The sequence below is a fragment of the Balaenoptera borealis genome, assembly GCF_965194805.1.
Source record: "Balaenoptera borealis genome assembly, chromosome: 16".
NCBI lineage: Eukaryota > Metazoa > Chordata > Mammalia > Artiodactyla > Balaenopteridae > Balaenoptera > Balaenoptera borealis.
Window position 1 is genome coordinate 87,312,570 of NC_138872.1, and position 20,240 is coordinate 87,332,809.

At 46.9% G+C, this 20,240-nt stretch overlaps 1 protein-coding gene across 11 annotated transcripts; it reads right to left on the minus strand.

The window, feature by feature from the left end:
• Positions 1 to 769: 769 nt before the first annotated feature.
• CHST12 (carbohydrate sulfotransferase 12) lies at positions 770 to 19,168 on the minus strand. Of its 11 annotated transcripts, none has more exons than XM_082361676.1 (3): positions 19,087 to 19,168; positions 2,901 to 3,096; positions 770 to 2,509 (listed from the first exon to the last, which is right to left on the minus strand). In XM_082361676.1, exon 3 carries the CDS (start codon positions 2,433 to 2,435, stop codon positions 1,167 to 1,169), a length of 1,269 nt encoding a protein of 422 aa, XP_082217802.1. In that variant the 5' UTR covers positions 2,436 to 2,509; positions 2,901 to 3,096; positions 19,087 to 19,168; the 3' UTR covers positions 770 to 1,166. The 11 variants fall into 11 exon arrangements, with proteins under 11 accessions (XP_082217802.1, XP_082217800.1, XP_082217797.1 ...); XM_082361674.1 differs by having other exon boundaries at positions 2,901 to 3,104; positions 19,087 to 19,166; XM_082361671.1 differs by having other exon boundaries at positions 2,901 to 3,161; positions 19,087 to 19,162.
• Between the last annotated feature and the right edge of the window lie 1,072 nt (positions 19,169 to 20,240).

Below are 20,240 nucleotides of genomic sequence, written 5' to 3' on the forward strand. Positions count from 1 at the left end.
CCCGGGGGGAGGCCTTCCACGTGTTCTGCCAGCTCTTCAGGAACTGGGCGTCTAGGACCAAATGCTACAGATTAAGAAGACACGGTCGAATGTGATGCCCAAATGCCATGAAATGATCGCACGCTTCTCACCAATTACGGGTTCAGAGCAAAACCTGCAAAGGAATTTGAACCAGATGTTCAGAAAGAGCCTTCCTGGACCAGCAGACACCTTCACCAAGGCAGGGCCATCGAACACGAAGATCCCTGGGTCAGTCACGTCCTCGAGGGAACGTCCCTGGAGCTGAACCGAACCAGCCAGCTTGGCAACGAGACTCCCACCTGAGCCTCGCCCTGCTGATGCTGGGGACGCATTCTAGGGATGAACTCCTACCACACCGTCCCTGCTACTGCAAACCCTTACGTCCGTGACTGGCAAATTAAAGGAGGCAGCTGGAGTGAAAATCCAGCCTCTGTGACTGTGACCTGTATGTACGATTTACCTTTGATATGATCTCAAGTATGAAACCCTTATTCACAGCCTTCCTTTTCACATGTATCACCTAAAAAGAGAGCTTTCACTTTTGAAGGATTTGTCTGCTACCCTTTGCACAAACACAGTTAACGCCTGATCTCAAATTCAAGTTCCTCCTTTTTGCTGAAGACAAACATGAACCCTCCCTTCCTGAAATCGAGATTCTGAGGCCTAAGCGTCAGCCATTACGTCGCTTGGAGCCCCTTAATGAGCATCTGTCGCTCCAACGAAGTAACCACAAGCGCAGGCAGAAGGAGCAGATGTAACCTTTTACTCCACCATTTCCTTCTCCACTTTTCATATTAAATATCTGAAATATATTAATCTTAAAAAACAATATTAACACAGTACTCAGTGAATATAGGGAGGGAGTAAACAGCAAGTCTAGACTGCAAAATCGTAGGGTATTTTACAAACTAGAGCGTGGGTGTGGTCAGTTCCAGGTGTTTCCAGCTGACTCGCCAACAGGAGCACTGTGGAATTCTGCGATGTGTCATACCAGGAGAAACAAAGCCATATAAAAATATATGCGGCAACGCATTGCTCCATCCTCCGGGAGATGCTCGCGGTACCACAGGCCCTTCATTCGGGTTTAAAGTAACAACACAAGCACTTTTTTTTTTTTTGGTGTTCAGGATTTTTCCCTAACGTCTTCAGTCTCTAAGTAGATGTTCAGGCTTGGGGTAGCCAAAGAGGACAAAATCTGCTTCGTAGAGTTTGTAAAGCTGCTGCCTCCAGGCCAGGGGAATTTTGGCGAACCAGCCTTCCTCCCAGCTGCTGGCAGTTCTGTTCCGGTAACTCGGGGGGAACTGGAGCAGCTTGTCCACCTTGAGAAGCCGGAGCAGCTGGGTGGCATCCTGGTCCAGGGTCTCCAGTTTCCCCACAAAGTCATAGTCTATCTGGCAGGGGTGGCAGAGGCGGTGCACCTGCCTCCAGTGCTCGTTGAAGGGCGCCAGCTTCTCGGTGTGAGGGTCCAGCAGGTACTGGATGAAGTTGGCGAAGGACACCTTGAGGCCTGCACTGAAGGCCTCGCTGACCGACTTGGGCAGGCTGGTGTGGTTGGAGTACATCTTCAGCATGGGGATGGCGAACTTCTGGTAGAACTCTTCGTTCTCCAGCTCGAACTTGCTGCGGAAGGCCGAGATGAGGCGGACGAAGGGGTCCCGCACGAACAGGAACTTGGTGTACTTTTTCAGTTTAACCTTCATGAGGTGGCGGGAGAACTTCCCGTAGCGGCGCCAGAACTTGTTGAAAGTCAGGTGGGTGCTGGAGTTGTGGACGTACTCCCGGGGGATGTCCAGGGGGTCATGGTAGGGCGTGCCCTGGTCCGAGAGGCTCTGGCTCAGGACGATCATCACGCGCTTCCAGTTGGTGCAGGCCACCTTGGGCACGTAGCAGTAGATGACCCCGTGGCGGTCGTCCACGATGAGGTGGTTCAGCTCGTAGTTGGGAATGTCATCGAAAGAGCGCTCCTTGGTGGGGAACACAAAGCTGGCGTTGGCGCAGAACCCCCTCAGCACGCTCCTCCGTTCGGCCTGCCGCCTGTCCGGGTCCGGGCTCTGCTGGGCGTCGTGGCTGGACCAGTCGTAGCCCCTCACACTCTCTTCCATATTGCTGAGCACAGGCTTGCTGGAGGCCAGCAGGGAGGGCTGCTCCACCTTTTTACCCAGAAGGACGTTCTGCTTCGCATGAGCACTGAGGAGCTTCTCCAAAATCTCCTCAATGCTGGCGGTGAAATACTTCTCATCCCCTGGCTTGGGGCTGGGGAAGGGCTCCAGGATATGAGGCCTGGAGAGGGAAGTGTGCAGGTAGAAGTGGGCGGTGCCCATGTTGTCCCAGTACACGATGATCAGGAGGATCATGAAGACGGACCCCAAGACCAGCCACAGGCGGAAGAACCGGCTTTTGGTCATTGTGTCCATGGATGCGGGGGCCTCTTCCCCGGATCCTTTCACTTCAGCTTCCTGTAGAGACCGGACGCTGCCCTCCGAGGAAGCTGGAAGGCAACAGAAGCCAAGTTAAAGGTTAAGGTCCTCTCGCAGCCTGCGGTCCTGATAGGATGGTGCCTGCTGCCGTCTCAGACCCAGTGGCCCTGCTTTTCCCTCCCTCCTCCACACTTCGTGAGGTGGACTTCAGGGGGCTGCCTGATGGGGAGCTTCAGCTTCTCCAGGTGATGTTACCCATGAGGCTTAGGAAGGCCCAGAGGGTGAGTGTGACGGAGAGGAGATCCCTTACCACTGCACTGAAAGGGGGAGGCTGGACCCAGACCAGCCCCCGGGCGGGAACGCAGACCCTCGTGAAGAGTGGGTGTGAGAATGAAAGGAGAGGCGCAGCGAAACAAAACATGGTAACAAGAAAGTTAAAGCTCAGTGCAATGCTGAACTCACCCCTTCTCCCGCCCAAACCCCTTCTTCCGTGCACACGTCATCCAAACAAACACTTGAGACGGGCCCCCGTGTGAGGCCGACAGCGTGCTGTGAGCGGTGCGGGCTTCTGCCGGCTCTCAGCCTCCTGGTCCACAGCACCTGTACGAGGAGGGGCTGTGCAGGCTGGAAGTGAGATTCGTGTCGGGGCTTCAGCTATCTGGAGGGCTGTCATGTGGGAGAGAGAGCAGCTTCAGAAGATACAACTCAGAAACTGAGTCGAGCCTAAGGAAAGAACACTAATAATTATAAGTGGGCCGAAACCCAGAATGGGCTGTTTTTTAAGCCATACTAGGACTTCTATCACTGCAGGCATCGGGGCACAGACAGACGGAGCACGTCTTGGGGTGTTCTAGGGGAGGGTCCCGCATTGTGCACCCTCTGGGACACCTCCCAGTGTACACTTCTGAGTCTATATTCCTCGTATGCATTCGACTATCTACCTGGTATCTAATACATTTTCATAAAACGAACCTAAAAGTTCATTAGGCAGAAATTTGGGTGCAGTCTCTATCCACCTCTGCAGCTGTGTTTCCTCTTAATTCACTTTTTTTAAATGGAAAAAGTAATACATACTTATGGTAAACAGATCAGCAGACAAAGGGTGGTGTGGGCTTTTACACCAAAGGAGCTGAAACGACCATCTGACAGAGAAGAGTACATTCTCTGGTCATCGTCACCTTCATGTAGTGTTTCCTGAGCCCTAAGAGCTCGTCATGTGCTCCCACGGAAAAAGGAAGAGCAGAAAAATCTGGGGACCCCTACCCTGAGGGGCGGCGATCACACCTCCTCTCACCCACTCAGGGCTGTCGGCCATGTGCTAGAGTCACACAGCTAGATATTTATTGTATGTTATATATTTATTATATAATTATTACACATTATAAAGGTAATAACCACACTACAAATATCATGAAACAGGAAACAGGATTACAGGTGAAATATCCTGCTGTCTCTTGCACAACTAATGCTGGTACTTTAGCTCATTCCCTTCGAGTGGGTCGTGGGTGTGAGTGGAATAAGAACAAGCAACACTGCAACAGCTTTTAATACCCTTTTAATGGTAATGGTTAGGATCACACAATTTTACAGCCTATTTTTAAAACTAGATCATAAGCAGCCATGTCATTAAAGTTTTCAAGACCATCCCTTCTCAAGGATGTGCAAGGGCGAACAGTTTATAAAGATGAAGGTGAAACCATATTAAAAAAAAAAAGTTTGCCAAAGGCTGAGAAAGCAGCAGAGGGAAAAAGTAACTTAAAATGTCAAGTGATTTAAGAGATCAGTTTTCAATTTTAAGATCAAGACTAATAAACAGAGTAGAGATGACGCAGCATCACAGTTACATCTTGTGGACACAGGCATAGCCACAGATCAAGGATCGTGCTATCGGCCACATGCTTATAATGCTAAGTACCAGAACTACCTGGCCTGATAACCTAAATACCTTGACTTATTTTTCAGCCAGAAGGTAGTATATGCACATTAATAAATGCCAGTGCCTACAACGTTTTGTAAAAACTCTGACTCTCTTTACTAATAATTTAATAAGACTTCAATTTAATTGCAAGGAAAAGACATGGTCAAATATTTTTTGGATAATTACTATATATTGATAACATCTTCTTAATAGCAGCTGCCATTTATCGTCCTCTTACTGTGTGTCAGGCACTAAGATGCGCATTTTACACACGTATGTTACTGCAGGCCCTCTGCACACCATCTGGGGCGGGGGTGCAGCATAATCCTCTTACAGTTGAGAAACTGAGGCCAATCAGCACATGAAAAGATGCTGAATGTCACTAATCATTAGAAAAATGCAAATCAAGACCACAGGAGACTCCACCTCACACCCACCAAGATGGCTACTGAAAACAAAAACAAAAACAAAAACAAGAAAACCCAAACCAGAAAATAACAAGTACTGGTGAGGAAGAGAAGAAGGTGAAACCCTTGTACACTGTTAATGGGAATGTAAAATGGTGCAGTCACTGCGTAAATAGTATAGAGGTTCCTCAAAAAATTAGAAATAGAATTGCCATATAAAATTACCATGTGATCCAGCAATTCCACTTCTGGGTCTATACCCACAAGAATTGAAAGCAGGGTCTTGAAGAGATATTTGTACACCCATGTTCACAGCAGCATTACTCACAGTAGCCAAAAGGTGGAAGCAACCCATGTCCATCGATGGGTGAATGGATAAACAAAATGTGCTCCATCCATACAATAGATTATTATTCAGCCTTAAAAGGGAAGGAAATTCTGACACCTGCTACAACATAGATGAACCTTGAAGACATGATGCTCAGTGAAGTAAGCCAGTCACAGAAAAGGACAAATAGTGTGTGATTCCACTTATATGAGGTCCCTGGAGGAGTCAAATTCATAGAGACAGAAAGTAGAAGGTGGGGGCCAGGGGCTGTGGAGGGGGATGGGGAGTCAGTGTTTAATGGGGACAGAGTCTCAGTTTGGGAAGATAAAATGAGTTCTGGAAATGGATGATGGTGATGGTTGCACAACAATATGAATATGCTTGATGTCACTGAACTGTACACTTAAAAATGGTTAAGGTGGTAAATTTTATGTTACGTGTATTTTACCACAATAAAAACAAATTGGAGGGAAAAAAATGAATGAGAGCTGTAACAGTGGACTTGGAGGAATTTCCAAGAGGTATTGTTGAATGAATAAGGCAAATGTAGGACAGTGTGTAAAAAATAAACAAAGCTAAATATGGTAGAGAGCTGTAACAGAGGCTAAACTTGGAGCCTGCTGCCGAAGCCACAAGTTACCCTTACAACCTTGTGCAAAAGCTCCACAAGCCGACTTTACCTGCAATTTGCTTATTAAGCAAACACAGGTTTAAAAATTTGTAACTGGGGGGCTGTTGCACAGAAGCAAGACAGGTCTTCCCCCGGGACAGCCAAAACCCCGCCTGGTTACTCAGTGGGGAGACTGGTCCCAAGAGCCTGTCTTGCCCTGGAGTCCTGCCACGTCACAGCCCCTTCCAGGCCTTTCTAAATCACGGGGATGAGCGCCTACACACCAAGCTGAGGCAGCGTTTACTGATGAAGCTGAGGCCATGGTTCATTTTTAACATCAAGGAACAGGGCAGTCCTTTGTGTTGTCATTTCTAACCTCAAACATGCCACAAAAACAGCATGGAAACAAGACTGGCTGAGTCTATTAAATGGCCTGTGAGAGTAGTCCTTTGAGAAGAAAGGACTGTGGCTACTTTAAAATATGCATGGAGCACAAGTTCCCAGTTTCTCGGAAGAGTGGAGAATAGAGTCAAGACTACCACATAGCATCGCCAGCAACAAGTTGTACTTTTTAAAAGGGAGTAGGACATCTAGGAATTTCTGGCCCAGGTGCCTGGGCAGCTCAAGCTGGACAATCTGGGTAACACCTCCTTGTCTTCTGGGGGTGAGAGCAGCACAGTGGGGAAAGCCAGGCTGAGAACCGAAGACTGCTTCAAAAACATGTCAGGGGGGGCTTCCCTGGTGGCGCAGTGGTTGAGAATCTGCCTGCTAATGCAGGGGACACGGGTTCGAGCCCTGGTCTGGGAAGATCCCACATGCCGCGGAGCAACTAGGCCCGTGAGCCACAACTACTGAGCCTGCGCGTCTGGAGCCTGTGCTCCCAACAAGAGAGGCCGCGATAGTGAGAGGCCCGCGCACCGCGATGAAGAGTGGCCCCCGCTTGCCGCAACTAGAGAAAGCCCTCACACAGAAAAGAAGACCCAACACAGCCAAAAAAAAAACTATAAAAATAAATAAAAGATTACTTAAAAAAAAAAAAAAAACATGTCAGGGAACAACGATGACCTCATAATTTTTCATTCAAAAATAAGGGCATCGTTTCCGAACATAAATCTCCCACTATTTCAAAACGCGGTCAACAAAAAGCCCCAGAAGTCTTGAAGAAGCAGAGCAAGAAGAACCTTCACAGAGGAAGTGATCTACGATTGGCTGATGCATATCAGTCTCAGGCTTCTGCCCGCAGCAATAGAACTGACAAAGTCTATCCAGAAGTTTCATCTTTGGGGGGCTGGTTTTCTACAAGGGTTTTGTCAAAGGCCCTTGTAAACACTATTGATGAAAGAATTAGGTTGGGTTTAAACCAAAACACTGTGGCTAGGCAGAGTTGTTTCTTAGCTCAAGGTGGGGTTGTTAAACATTTCTTCTCACACATGGCAGGGTATGATGCCAGGGGTAGCTTGGCAGCCCCAGGAAGCAAGCGCCCCGTGCTGGCCGCCCACATAAGGCTGCTGGTCTCAAGGAGCCTTCACACCAATAGCAGGCAAGAATCCAGGAAGATGGGGTGGTGTGCAGCAGAAAGCTGAGGGCTGACCTCCCTCACACTCAGATGTGTGTCATCCTGACATATCTAGAATAGGGGGCCACAAGGCCAGACTCATACTAAGACCCGTATAAGGGCACTTCCCAAAATCTGATAGCAGAACTGACAACTACAGTACAAAAAGGTCAGGTGGTATACGCTGGTTAATTTTACGTGTCAACTTGACTGAGCTATGGCTGCCCAGGTAGTTGGTCACACATTCTGGGTACGTCTGTGAGGGTGTTCCTGTAGGAGATTAATGTTTGAATCGGTAGGCTGAGTAAAGCAGACGGCCCTCCCCAGTGTGGGTTAGCCTCATCCGATTTGTTGAAAGCCTGAATAGAACAAAAAGGCAGAGGAAGAGAGAATTCCCTCTCTCCACCCGACTGTCTTGGAGCTGGGACACCGGTCTCATGCCTTCGGACTTGGACGAGTACTAGAAGTCTCACCAGCAGTCTTCCTGGTTCTCAGGCCTTCAGACTCAGACTGGAGCACACCAGCAGCTCTCCTGGGTCTGAGCTGCTCAGCTTCCGTGACCCTGTGAGCCAATTCCTCATGATAAGTCTCTTTACACACACACACACACCTTATTGGTTCTGTGTCTTTGGAGAACCCTCACTAATATATCAATATTTATTTTGTCATATGGACTGGGGTGTGTGTGTGTGTGTGTGTGTGTGTATTTACTACACATTATAGATACAAGTGATCAAACCAGTGAGAATTAAACAGTGGGTGGTAATAAATGGAAATTAATGTATCTACCATGGTGGAAAGGAATGTTAAATGCAGAGAATTTCAGCCACTATCCAATACAAGTATTCCAGAGGGAGAGGTTGAGATTCATTTTTTTTCCCATAGAGATAGCCTGTTATTCCAGCACCATTTGTTTAAAAGACGGTTCTTTCCTGATTAAATCACTTTAGCACCTCGCTTTTTTTTCCTTTTTAAGTCAGGTTTATTGAGGTATGATTTATACACAATAAAATGCACTCTTTTTAACTGTACAGTCTGATGCATTTGGGCAAATGTACACTATAATTAAGATATAGAACATCTTCATCATCCCCCAAAGTTCCATTATCCTCCCCCAACACCCAGCTCCAAGCAGCTACCAATCAGTTTTCTGTTCTATAGTTCTGCCCTTTCTAGAATGTCACATAAATGGAATTATACAGGAAGTAGCCTCTTGTATTTGGCTTCCTTCTCTTAGGAAGATGCTTTTGAGATTTGTCCAAGTTGTCGCTTGTGTCATTGCTGGGCAGTACCCCACTATATGGATATACCACTATCTGTTTATCCATTTACCAACTGATGAACTTTGGAGTTAGCTCTCCTTTTTGGCTATTATGAAAAAAATTGATGTCAACTTTTTTTGCATACAGACTAGTTTTTTTTTTTATGCTGAGACTTTCAAAAAGTCAAAAAGATTGTATTAAAAAATATCAAGCAGATTTTTAACCTCCTGGAAGGTTCTGTAAGATCCATAACAGTAGATGTTCTGTAATAAAGCTTAGAGACTCTATTTAAAGACCAAACTGACCATCAAAATATGATATACAAATCTTAGATTATCAATACTTTTTCAATTATAAAATTTTACAGGCTCAAGTGATTATAGCAAGTTTGCAGGACACAAGGTTAATAAACAAAAGTCAACCACTTTCCTATATATCAGCAATGAACAAGTGGAATTTGAAATTAAAAACACAATTCCATTTATTAGCACCCCCCAAAAGTAAAACACTTAGTATAAATCTAACAAGATATGTACAAGATCTATATGAGGAAAACTACAAAATTCTGATGAATGAAATCATCAGAAGAACTAAGGAAATGAAGAGATATTCCATGTTCAAAGTGCTAAAGGACAGGAAGACTCAATATTGTCAAGATGTCCGTTCCTCCCAACTTAATCTATAGATTAATCCCAACCAAAATCCCAGCAAGTTATTTTATGGATATCAACAAACTGTTTCTAAAGTTTATATGTAGGAGCCAAAGACCCAGAATAGCCAACACAATATTGAAGGAGAAGAACAAAGCTGGAAGACTGATGCCGCCCGACTTCAAGATTTACCATAAAGCTACAGTAATCAAAATGGCGTGGTATTGGCAAAAGAATGGAGAAGTAGATCACTGGAACCGAACAGATAGCTCCGAAATAGACCCCCATATAGTCAACTTATTTTTAACAAAGGAGCAAAGGCAATACAAGGGAGCAAAGACAGTCTGTTTCTGCAACAAATGGTACTGGAACAACTGGATATCATGTGTAAAAAAAACAAAATTAAAAAATACAATCTAGACACAGACCTTCAAAAAAACTAACTCAAAATGGATAATAGGGGGCTTCCCTGGTGGCGCAGTGATTGAGAATCTGCCTGCCAATGCAGGGGACATGGGTTCGAGCCCTGGTCTGGGAAGATCCCACATTCCGCGGAGCAACTGGGCCCGTGAGCCACGATTACTGAGCCTGCACGTCTGGAGCCTGTGCTCCGCAACAAGAGAGGCTGCGATAGTGAGAGGCCCACGCACCTCCCGCGATGAGGAGTGGCCCCCGCTTGCCACAACTAGAGAAAGCCCTAGCACAGAAACGAAGACCCAGCACAGCCATAAATAAAAAAAAAAAAAAAAAAAAAAAAAAGGATAATAGACCTAAATGTAAAATGTAAAACTATAAAACTCCTAGAAGGTAACACAGGAGATGACCTTGCGTATTGTGATGCCTTTTAGATACAACATCAAAGACAATATCCATGAATGAAATAACTGTCCACACAAAGATCTGTACAAGAATGTTCATTGTGGCTTTACTCAAAATAGCTACAAACTGAAAAGAACCCAGAGGTCCATCAACAAGTGAATGAATAAACAAGCTGTGGTGTACTCATTCAGTGGAAAACTACTCAACAATAAAAACGAGTGAACCACGTACTCACACATCAATACATGCAACAACATGGATGAATCCTGCAGATATTACACTAAACAAAAGTACCCAGACACAAAAGAGTACATACCACATGATTTCATTTATACAAAGGTTATAAAAGGCAAAAATAGTGACAGAAATCATAGACTACAAAGGGACAGGAGGAAATCTGGGTGATGGAAATGTTCTATTATATTGTTTGTAGTGGTAGTTACACAGGTAGATATATCTGTCCACATTCATGGAACTTTACACTTAAAATGTGTGCATTTTATTGCATGTAAATTATACCTCAATACATTTGATTTCAAGGGGAAAAAAATGTGAGCAGTCTTATTAAGTCAATCACCAGAAGCTAAAACTTTTCTCTTCAGCACAAACACTATGAACTAACCAGCTGTCACTGATTGCTACAACACAGGATAAAAACACCAGCACTGAAGCCCTACACAGACATTTGGAGATCGGGAAGAAAAGGAAAGGAATTCTGAGGCCAAGTCCAGTCTCTGCTGAGTGGCCTGGGATATCTCTTCAAGTGTGAGTTTCAATTCTTCACCTATAAAACAAGAACAATCAAGGTCTTTCTGCTAACCGGAGCTACTGAGAGGACGAAAATGAGAACATAACAGCTAAGTGTTTGTAAAATAGTAAAGCATGTTCTTTAGACTATACCACTGGCCTTATTTATCTTTCTATTTCATCTGGCCCTCAAATATTTGTATCATATAAATATAACATTATTTTTATTATTACTCATGCTTTCTACCAATAGCCAGTTATCAGCAGTCAAAGAAGAATGCTATGATTTCAATTAATTTTATAATAATAACAATAGCTAATATGTTTTCCAAAGTGCTGTTATAGGCCTTGCATATCTTAACTTATTTAATCCTCACAGTAATTGTGATAAAGTTAGGGCAAAACAGCCAGGCAACTTACCCAAGTGTGTACACAGCTACAACTGTTCAGAGCTGGCATTTGAACAACTGATTTGAGAGCCTACCTTCCCAACCACTACAGTCTACCAGCCTCTACAGTAAACATTTAATGCAGAATTGGTTGGTTTTTCTAGACACTCAAATTTTTATTACCTTTATTTCTGAGAAAATTTGCTTTTCCTTGTCCAAATAACCAACTTCTGAGCATTAAATCAAGTGACATGACCTTCACTAAGAAGTCCAGGAGGTTTCCCTGGTGGCGCAGCGGTTGAGAATCTGCCTGCCAACGCAGGGGACACGGGTTCGAGCCCTGGTCTGGGAAGATCCCACATGCCGCGGAGCAACTAAGCCCGTGAGCCACAACTACTGAGCCTGCGCGTCTGGAGCCTGTGCTCTGCAACGGGAGAGGCCCGCGCACCACGATGAAGAGTGGCCCCCGCTCTCCGCAACTGGAGAGAGCCCTCGCACAGAAACGAAGACCCAACAGAGCCAAAAATAAATAAATAAATTTAAAGTTAGGGAAAAAAAATAAAGAAGTCCAAGAATGTTTCAAGTTTTATTCATTTATGCTACTGGCAAAGAGACCAGAAACTACCTACTTCTTTTCCAGCTTTGCAAAGGCAAATAATTCACTAAGGTTCTCATGACTGTAGTCAACAGAAATTTGGAAAGTTTGTTAGTGGTCTCAACATTTACTCTCTGCACCCTGTATGGCCCAGCCCTGCAACTGATGCTTTGGTGTTGGATTAAAACCCCCATTGTAAGGTGTATTTTCACTTCCGTGCCACCAGCACTGGGGGTTTATTTGCTTATAAAATTACTTCACTTGTATTCGGTTAACCCTGAGAACTAAATCTGACAGTGTATCCAAATAAAAATAAGTAATAAATGGGCACGTTGATGAGAATGAAAGGTTGATGTTCGTCCCAGAAGACCTGAATGAAAACTGAGCCCAAACTTGGCCTTTGAAATAAAGTAACTTCCCACAGAGGTGGCCCACAGCACACTTGGCTATCTGCTCACATTGGTGTCTTCGTCCCTGGTCTCTAAGCCCCGTCGGTACCTCACAAGTAGGCAGGGTATTAGTGTAGGCACACCAGTCCCATATTCCCAAACTAGATTTCAAGTTCTTAGGAGACAGGGATCATGTCTACTATATCTTCTATATTCCTCTCAACACTCAAATATTTGTTGCATGGTATTTGACTCTGGAATCCAAATAACTCATTTCCCAGAGTTAAGTCAATTCAAAGAAATTATTTCAAGGGAAAATAGATAATAAATTTCACTATGATTCGCTTAAGAACCTGATTAGGGCTTTACCTTCAAATATATGCCGACCCTAACCCCTCTACTGCCCTACCTCCTCTGTGCACCCCGCCCCCCAGGCCACCACCAGCTCTCACCTGTGTTACTGCAACAGCGTCCGACTTGTTCTCTCACCTCCGCTCTCCTGCCCATACTATCCTCTTTAAACCCAGCAGCCACGGTTATTCTGCTAAAAGTCAGATCATGTCATGGCCCTGCTCAAAACCCTGCAATCTTTGGAGTCCAACAGCTTCCCATTTCCAGTCCTTACAATGGCCCATGACAAGCCCTATATGACTGGGATCCCACACTCTCATCCCCTTTACTCCCCGTCACTGGCCCCACTCTAGCCACAGTGGCCTCCTTGCTGCTCATCAGCTACACCAGGCAGGCTCCCACTGCCTAGCCCGCACACACCCAGGGAATCCTGTGGCTCAACCTGGCACCTCCTTCTGATCTCCGCCTGAAGCTCACCTCATCAGTGAGGGCTTCCCTGATCACTCCCCACCCTGCATGCCCCATCCTCCGTACCTGCTTTTTCTCCATGTCATTTGTCATTACCTCCAATATTATATACTCACTGGTTTATTTGCTTATGGTCTATCTGCACTAGAATATAAACTTCAGAAGGGAGGTACTTGACCTTCAAGGTCCGTCATAGTTGTGGCCTCGAGGCTATGAATACCGCTTGGCATACAGCAGGTACTCAATAAAGAGTTGTTACGCTAACAAAAACAGATGAACGTGACTGACCATGACTTCATAATTTCTGAAACTGGGTGACACGTAAAGAAGAGTTCATAAAACTATTATCTCTACTTTTTAAAAATATATTATTTATTTATTTATTTTTGGCTGTGTTGGGTCTTTGTTGCTGCGTGAGAGCTTTCTCTAGTTGCGGCAAGCAGGGGCTACTCTGTCGCGCTGTGCGGGCTTCTCACTGCAGTGGCTTCTCTCCTTGCAGAGCACGGGCTCTAGGCGCGCAGGCTTCGGTAGTTGTGGCTCATGGGCTCTAGAGCGCAGGCTCAGTAGCCGTGGCGCACGGGCTTAGTTGCTCCGTGGCATGTGGGATCTTCCCGGGCCAGGGCTCAAACCCGTGTCCCCTGCATTGGCAGGCGGATTCTTAACCACTGCGCCACCAGAGAAGTCCTTATTACCTCTACTTTTGGATATGTTTTACAATTCCTTTATAACAAGTTAAAAGAAAAGAAAAAAGCTAAAGAAAGCACCAAATCTCCGATATGTGACCACAGGCAAGAGACAGGATACAGAGAACAATGACAATAATGGAGAGGAAATAAGAACAAGTAAACTCTCCCTGATAAGAAAGACAGCCTGGTGAGTCACCTAGCTGCACACAAAACAGGCAAGAGTCTGGCCTCTTCTTTCATCAGAGTTGGAAGCTTACTGCTTTGTCTTTATTTTGATCAACATTATGCATGTATGCTAAAGGATTAAATTGTCCCAGGAGTTTACTACACACACAGTCCCCAGTCCCTTTCTTTCTCATTACCCACCTCCATCTTTCTGTCTCATTCTTATTAGCCGAATCTTTTGGTGTCACCACCTGTCTCTAAGCAACAGCCCTGGGCGATAACCGATGGTTCAGCCTGAGCATCATGTACTGACTTCCCCAAATGGTGGCAGGCAGCTGGCAGAAAGGTAGTCTCTCGTTTCTCCCCTGGGCCCTCCGAACAACCATGCCCTTCTCATCTCCACGCCTCCTCCAGACAGGCATATCATCATTTTAATTAGAGCAATATTCTATGTTTACATAAATTATTATCATTGCGCAAAGGCTATTCACAGCTGAGCCTTGCAGTACACCGTAATTATCTTTCTTTCCTGCACAACGGCTTATTTTCCCTGGAACTAGTTAACAGTCTTGTGTTTTCGCTTGCTTTGCTTTCTATGTAGTTAATCTCTAATACAGCCCCAACTCTGCCAACTGTCTAAATCTCCTCTCCAGACGTTCCAGAGCATCAGGTGCCCCATCAATTTCACATTCCCCAAAAAATCTCTTTGAGGAAACTTCGAGGCTCAGGTCACAAGATACCTGCTCTCATGCCTGGTGCCTGGCCTGGCTGGCATCCTAGCCTCTCCATCTCATCCAGCAGATTCTTTTCACCTCTCTTCTGAGGATGACCCTGTCTCCTCTAGCCTGTCTTTCCAGATTCATCACCTCATTCTGGGAGAGTATGCCTGCCAGTCACTTCTTTAAAATACATGAGACAAATTTTTGGAGCATTTGTGAAAATATCTTTATTATATCCTCCTTTGCCTGAGTTTAGAATTCAAGGTGGAAAATATTTTCCTTCAGAATTTTGAAAGTAATGGTCTCTTGTCTCCCAGCTTCCAATGTTCCTGTAGATGGGTTCGGAGCCATTCTGCTTCATCCCGTGATGACCTGTTGGTGGCCTGTCTTTATTCTTTCTCAGAAGCTAGCATGATCTTCTTTGTCCAGAGTTCTGAAATTTCACAACAACGTGTCTTGGAGTGAGTGTGCACGTCTCTCTCGCCATGTGAACTCTCACTATTCAAATTCTGAAACAGCTTCAGATGCACTTCCAAATAAACCTGCTTCCCAAACTCTTACTAGTCACTATCAGAAACTCGATATCCCTCCCTATACAAACTTGCTCCCCACACTCTGAATATCCAAATTGGGAAGTGAATAGACAGGTGAGTGAAGGATACCTGCATTTTCATCCATGGTGCTGGTCACTCAGTGGGCCCCTTCAATGCAGAAAGTTTTGGCTCTAGGATTTACCTTATCATTTTGTGGATGATTTTATCCCATTTTATTTCTTGCTGAAATTTTTTTTCTCTCATTTTCCATCTCTTTGTTTTTCTGTTGTATTTCCTGAGTTCTCAACCTTTTCACCTACTGAGTTTTTTATTTCTTCCACTGTATTTTTTATATCCATGAGTTATCTTTTTGGATTTCTGAATGCTCCTTTAAAAAAAAAAAAAAGAACAGCCTGTTCTTGTCTCTTGCATGCAATATTTTCTATCTCCATGTGTGTATTAGTGACAGTATGCTTTTTAAGTGTGCTTCCTGCACACTCTCTATTGCTTCCAAGTGTGTGTTATGATCACTATCTTCCAAATCAGAGGTTTCTTCGCTTGTCTTTGGTTATCTATTCCTATTTAAGGGGTAGGGGATTAAAAGAACTTGGGAGCTCTGGACCCTAGAAAGGGGTTATTAATTATGAGCTTCATTAGTGAGTGATCCAACTGGGCCTCCTTACTGTGGACCCCCTGATGTCACTATTTTTAGGTCCTTTCTCAGGCTACTCACTTTCCCCAAAGACTCTTCCATTCTCCTGCCTGGAAGGAAAAGTACCAACTGATAGTGTTCTGGGAGCCAAGCGGGTTCCATTCGCTTCATCCTCTTGGGTTCAGTACAGCAGTCCAGCCCCTCTGCCGAACTCAACTGCAACCAGTGCTTCCTATTCCTCTCTGAAATACTTTTAAAGTTCTCTAAACAGTTACAGAAACCACCACCTTGGTTAACTACAGGAAGTATTGAGTTACTGAGTCAGTTATCATTAAGCACATGTGTTAGCAAATGACTGGAGAACCATCAGCCCTGGCTGCAGCCACAGACCCACTAAGTAAGCGTGAAACTAACCACTACTTTCTGAAGAAAAAGATAAAGAAACAATCTAAAAATTGAAACTAAAGACTTAAGTTTAAAAAAAATTATAAACTAGCAGCATTTGTTTCAGTATTATCAATAACCAGTCTCTTATCCAGGAATGGCACTTCAGCCTTGAGACCTTTCTAGAATAGAATCACCCACTAGCCTTGGTGACTGTATGGTAATGACAGTAAACTGCATTTCCACCGTCAGCCATCCAACATGCTTCTCTTCTGCCATCTATCCCTTTCCGGCTGGATTCCCCAGGATTCCATCCCCGGACACATTCTTTCTCTCCAAGAGCACATCTCATCCAGGAAGGCCCACAAATACTGCAAATTCTACAAGTCTAAAAATCAAATGCATTTTAGCCCCTTCCTTCTCCGAACCTGCTCCAGTATTCCTTATCTCAGGTACCAGCCCCGTCCTCAGCACCCAAGTGAGAAATCTTGGTCACTTTTGCCTTTTTCCTTTCCCTTTCACCACATCCCACAGAGTGCCATCGCACTGTGGATTCTCCTGCTTGTTTCAAGCTGACGCCCTTCTCAACTCTCAGCCACTGTCCTGACCCACACCCTCTTCAAATGTACCCAACTCAGTCTCCATCTCCTGATACCCTGGATCTATCCTCTGTTCTCACTAGTGTTACTCTTCTAAAACGCATCTCTCACATCCCACCCAAAACCTTGACTACTCCTCACCAAAAGGATAAAAGTCCAAACTCCCCGGCACAGCATTCAAGGCCCTTTGGTCAGAAACCTCTTTCTGGCCTTAGCCTCCATTTCAATCCTCAAACCCCATCCCACAATGAACACAGGGACTCACTGCTCCCTCCCCCAAAACGTCCCATTCACTTCCACGCCTCCACATACCCTGCTGCCTCCACTTGGAATGTTCTCCCCAAACTTCACTCATCTCTCAAGGTCCAACTCATATGTCATCTCCACTATGGAAAACTTCTACAACACCAAGAAACAAGTTTAGCTGCTCCCTCTTTCTTCACACTTTGTAAACACCTAGATGACAGCACTAATCACATGGTATTACAGTCAGGCTAATCATATTACCAGCATCTAGCCCAACCTGGCATCTTACAGATGATGAGAGGCTCAATGTTTGCTCAGATAATGAAGTAGGTGCACACTGAGTGAGTAACAGTGAACAGTACCGCTGGCCTGAAAATAACAGCCCAAAGTCTTATAAACCATCTGGCAAGAAAAATAAACATCCATGCATGTCCATGCAGGCACTCTCTAAAGTCTCAGTAGGGCTACCTTCAGGTAACACTTTCCTTGGTGTCACACTTTGGTGGTAATCATGTTGCAATATATGTGTATCAAATCAACACTTTGCACATCTTAAACTTATACAACGTTAATCAATTATACTTCAATTTTTAAAGGTTTTCCCGGACTTCCCTGGTGGCACAGTGGTTAAGAATCCCCCTGCCGATGCAGGGGACACGGGTTCGAGCCCTGGTCGGGGAAGATCCCACATGCTGCGGAGCAACTAAGCCCGTGCACCACCGCTACTGAGCCTGCGCTCTAGAGCCCGCGAGCCACAACTACTGAGCCCACGTGCCACAACTACTGAAGCCCATGCGCCACAACTACTGAAGCCCACACGGCACAACTACTGAAGCCCACGCGCCACAACTACTGAAGCCTGCACGCCTAGAGCCCGTGCTCCGCAACTAGAGAAGCCACCGCAATGAGAAGCCCACGCACCGCAATGAAGAGTGCTCGCTGCAGCTAGAGTAAGCCCGCGCGCAGTAACGAAGACCCGAGGCAGACAAATAAATAAATAAATAAATAAAACTGCCGCCTCTCAAACCACTAAAAAAAAAAAAAAAAAGTTTTCCTAATATCTCCTTTTTCACACTGACACCAGCCCTGAGTCACCTTCCCAAAGCCAGGTGTTCACAGAGAAGGGCTAAACTGTGCCCTGGTTTGGGGGCAGGTGAGGACCAGCTGAGCTGTTTCCCAGCTGCCCCCTGCCCGGACCCACACGTGTGGGGACAGCACCATCAAAGATGCGCTTGCATCCGCTCTGCCCCCAACCCACATTGTCATTCATCCCGGGTCTCCTGAGTCTCTCCGGCGTCGAATTATAACATAAATAATTCAATAATCACGGGAACACTACGGCTTGTTGTGCTCCGCGCCAGACGGAACCTCGGCTCCAGCCAACGGCTTGCGGGACATGTCTTGGTGGCTAGGAGCCCGAATGGAAGATATAAGTCCTACTGTTAGCGACTAATACATGGCTTCCTTTCGCTGCTTTTGGAGCAAAGGGTCATCTGAGTGGTACTCTTCCAGGACGCGCCCGCATCCGCTGGGTCTGCAGTCACAGGTCCTCGGTCAGCGGGACGGGGAAGTGCCCACGGCCTCGGGCGAGCCAAGGCACCGGGGCGGGGGCTCCCCCCCTGCACGAGGCTGGTGGAGGGACCCGTGCGCCCGGGCGTCCACTCTCGGTCCCCGCGCACGGAGACCCCCCAAGGGCTCCCTGGAACCCCGCGCGCCTGCTCCTCCCTCCACACTCCCGACCAGCCCAAGGGGGAAGCTGACAAGCGTGCAAGGAGGATTTCCCCCCCCCCGCCGCCCCCCCTGCAGGGCCGATGCCGGGTGGCCAGAAACGGGCGGGGACCAGCCCCGACGGCGGCAGCTGACCACAGCCGCGAGCCCCACCGCGGATGGGCGGCGCGCCGGGCGCCCCACGCCCCGTCCAGGTCTCCCTCATCCCCACAGGACCGGGGCTCAGAGACGGTGCGAGCCCGGCCAAGGTCACACAGCGATGGCGCGGGGGCTCGGCCCGGAGCCGCGCCGGACCCGCCCAGGCAGCTGAGGGGGCAGGACCCGCCGCGCCGCCGGGACCCCCGCCCCGCGTCCCTCGCCTCACCTTACCTCACCCTGCGCCCCTCATCTCGCCCCGCGTCCCTCGCCTCACCTCGCGCGCCCCTCGCCTCACCTCCTCTCACCTCACCTCGCGCCGCCGCTCGCGCCTCCACCGCCTCCCGAACGGCGGACCCTCTCGAGGCCGCCCCCCCACCGGCCCCGCCCCCCGCCCCTCTTCTCGCGAGAAATCGCGGCCCACGGAGAGGCCACGGAGGCCGAGGATCACCCCCTCAGTGCGCCTGCGCCCTCCGCACGGCCCGGGGCCTCCCCAACCAGTGCCATGTGGCGCCGTATTTACGGCCGGGAGCGGCCCCGCCCCCGGCTGCGGGGAGCCCCGCCCCCTCCCTGCGGCCAATCCCTTGCTGCCCAGCGCCCGAGGCCAGCGAGGCGTTGCAGACTCTCGGGTCCGGCGGGCCAGCACTTAGGCAAAACCTGCTGTGTACAGGACCCGTTCGCGAGCGCCGACTGCCTGCTGAGGATCCTGCTGCCGGGCCCTGTGTGGCCTTGGGCAAGTGACTGAACCTCTCTGAGGTTGTGTCCAAGTCCATCAGTAGGGTCGTGACTTCAGCCTGCAGGGAGCTAGTGACACCAGATGAGAGGGTGCGTGTAAAGCGCTGAGCAAGATGCCTGATGCATCGTCGGCACTCCCATCGTGGTTCTTACTGATTTTTTAAATTGTAAAATACCCATAACATATTGCCATCTTAACCATTTTAAGTGTGCCGAGGGGCATTAAGTACATTCACATTTTGTGCAGCCGTTTCCACTGTTTGTCCGCAGAACTTTTTCTGTCAGTGAAGTTGTTCATGGTTCTTCCCAGTGGGTGGGCTGCCTTCTGAGGGAAAGCTAACAAGGGCCATGAGGAAATTTCAGTTGTGACTGAACTGTTCTGTATCTTGATTGTGGTGTTGGTGGTGGTTACATGACTGTATACGTTTGTCAAAAGTCCCTAAACTCTACACTCAAAAGGATGCATTTCGCTTATATATAAATTATACCTCCATTAAAAAAAAACTTTTAAAATGTAATTTCCTCCAGCCAAGATTTTGCTAATTATGAAGTGGTGCATAATGAAGATGAACTCATTTACCCAGAGGACTGCATTCAGAGGCGCTCAATTAATGTTTCCACTAGGCCAGCAATTCCCAACATATCCCCTGAAATGGGGGCCTGCAGAGAAGGTTCTGGGTGCCCCCTTGATAAGATGAAAGGGTTCTCTGGTCAAATAAGAGCAGGGCACAG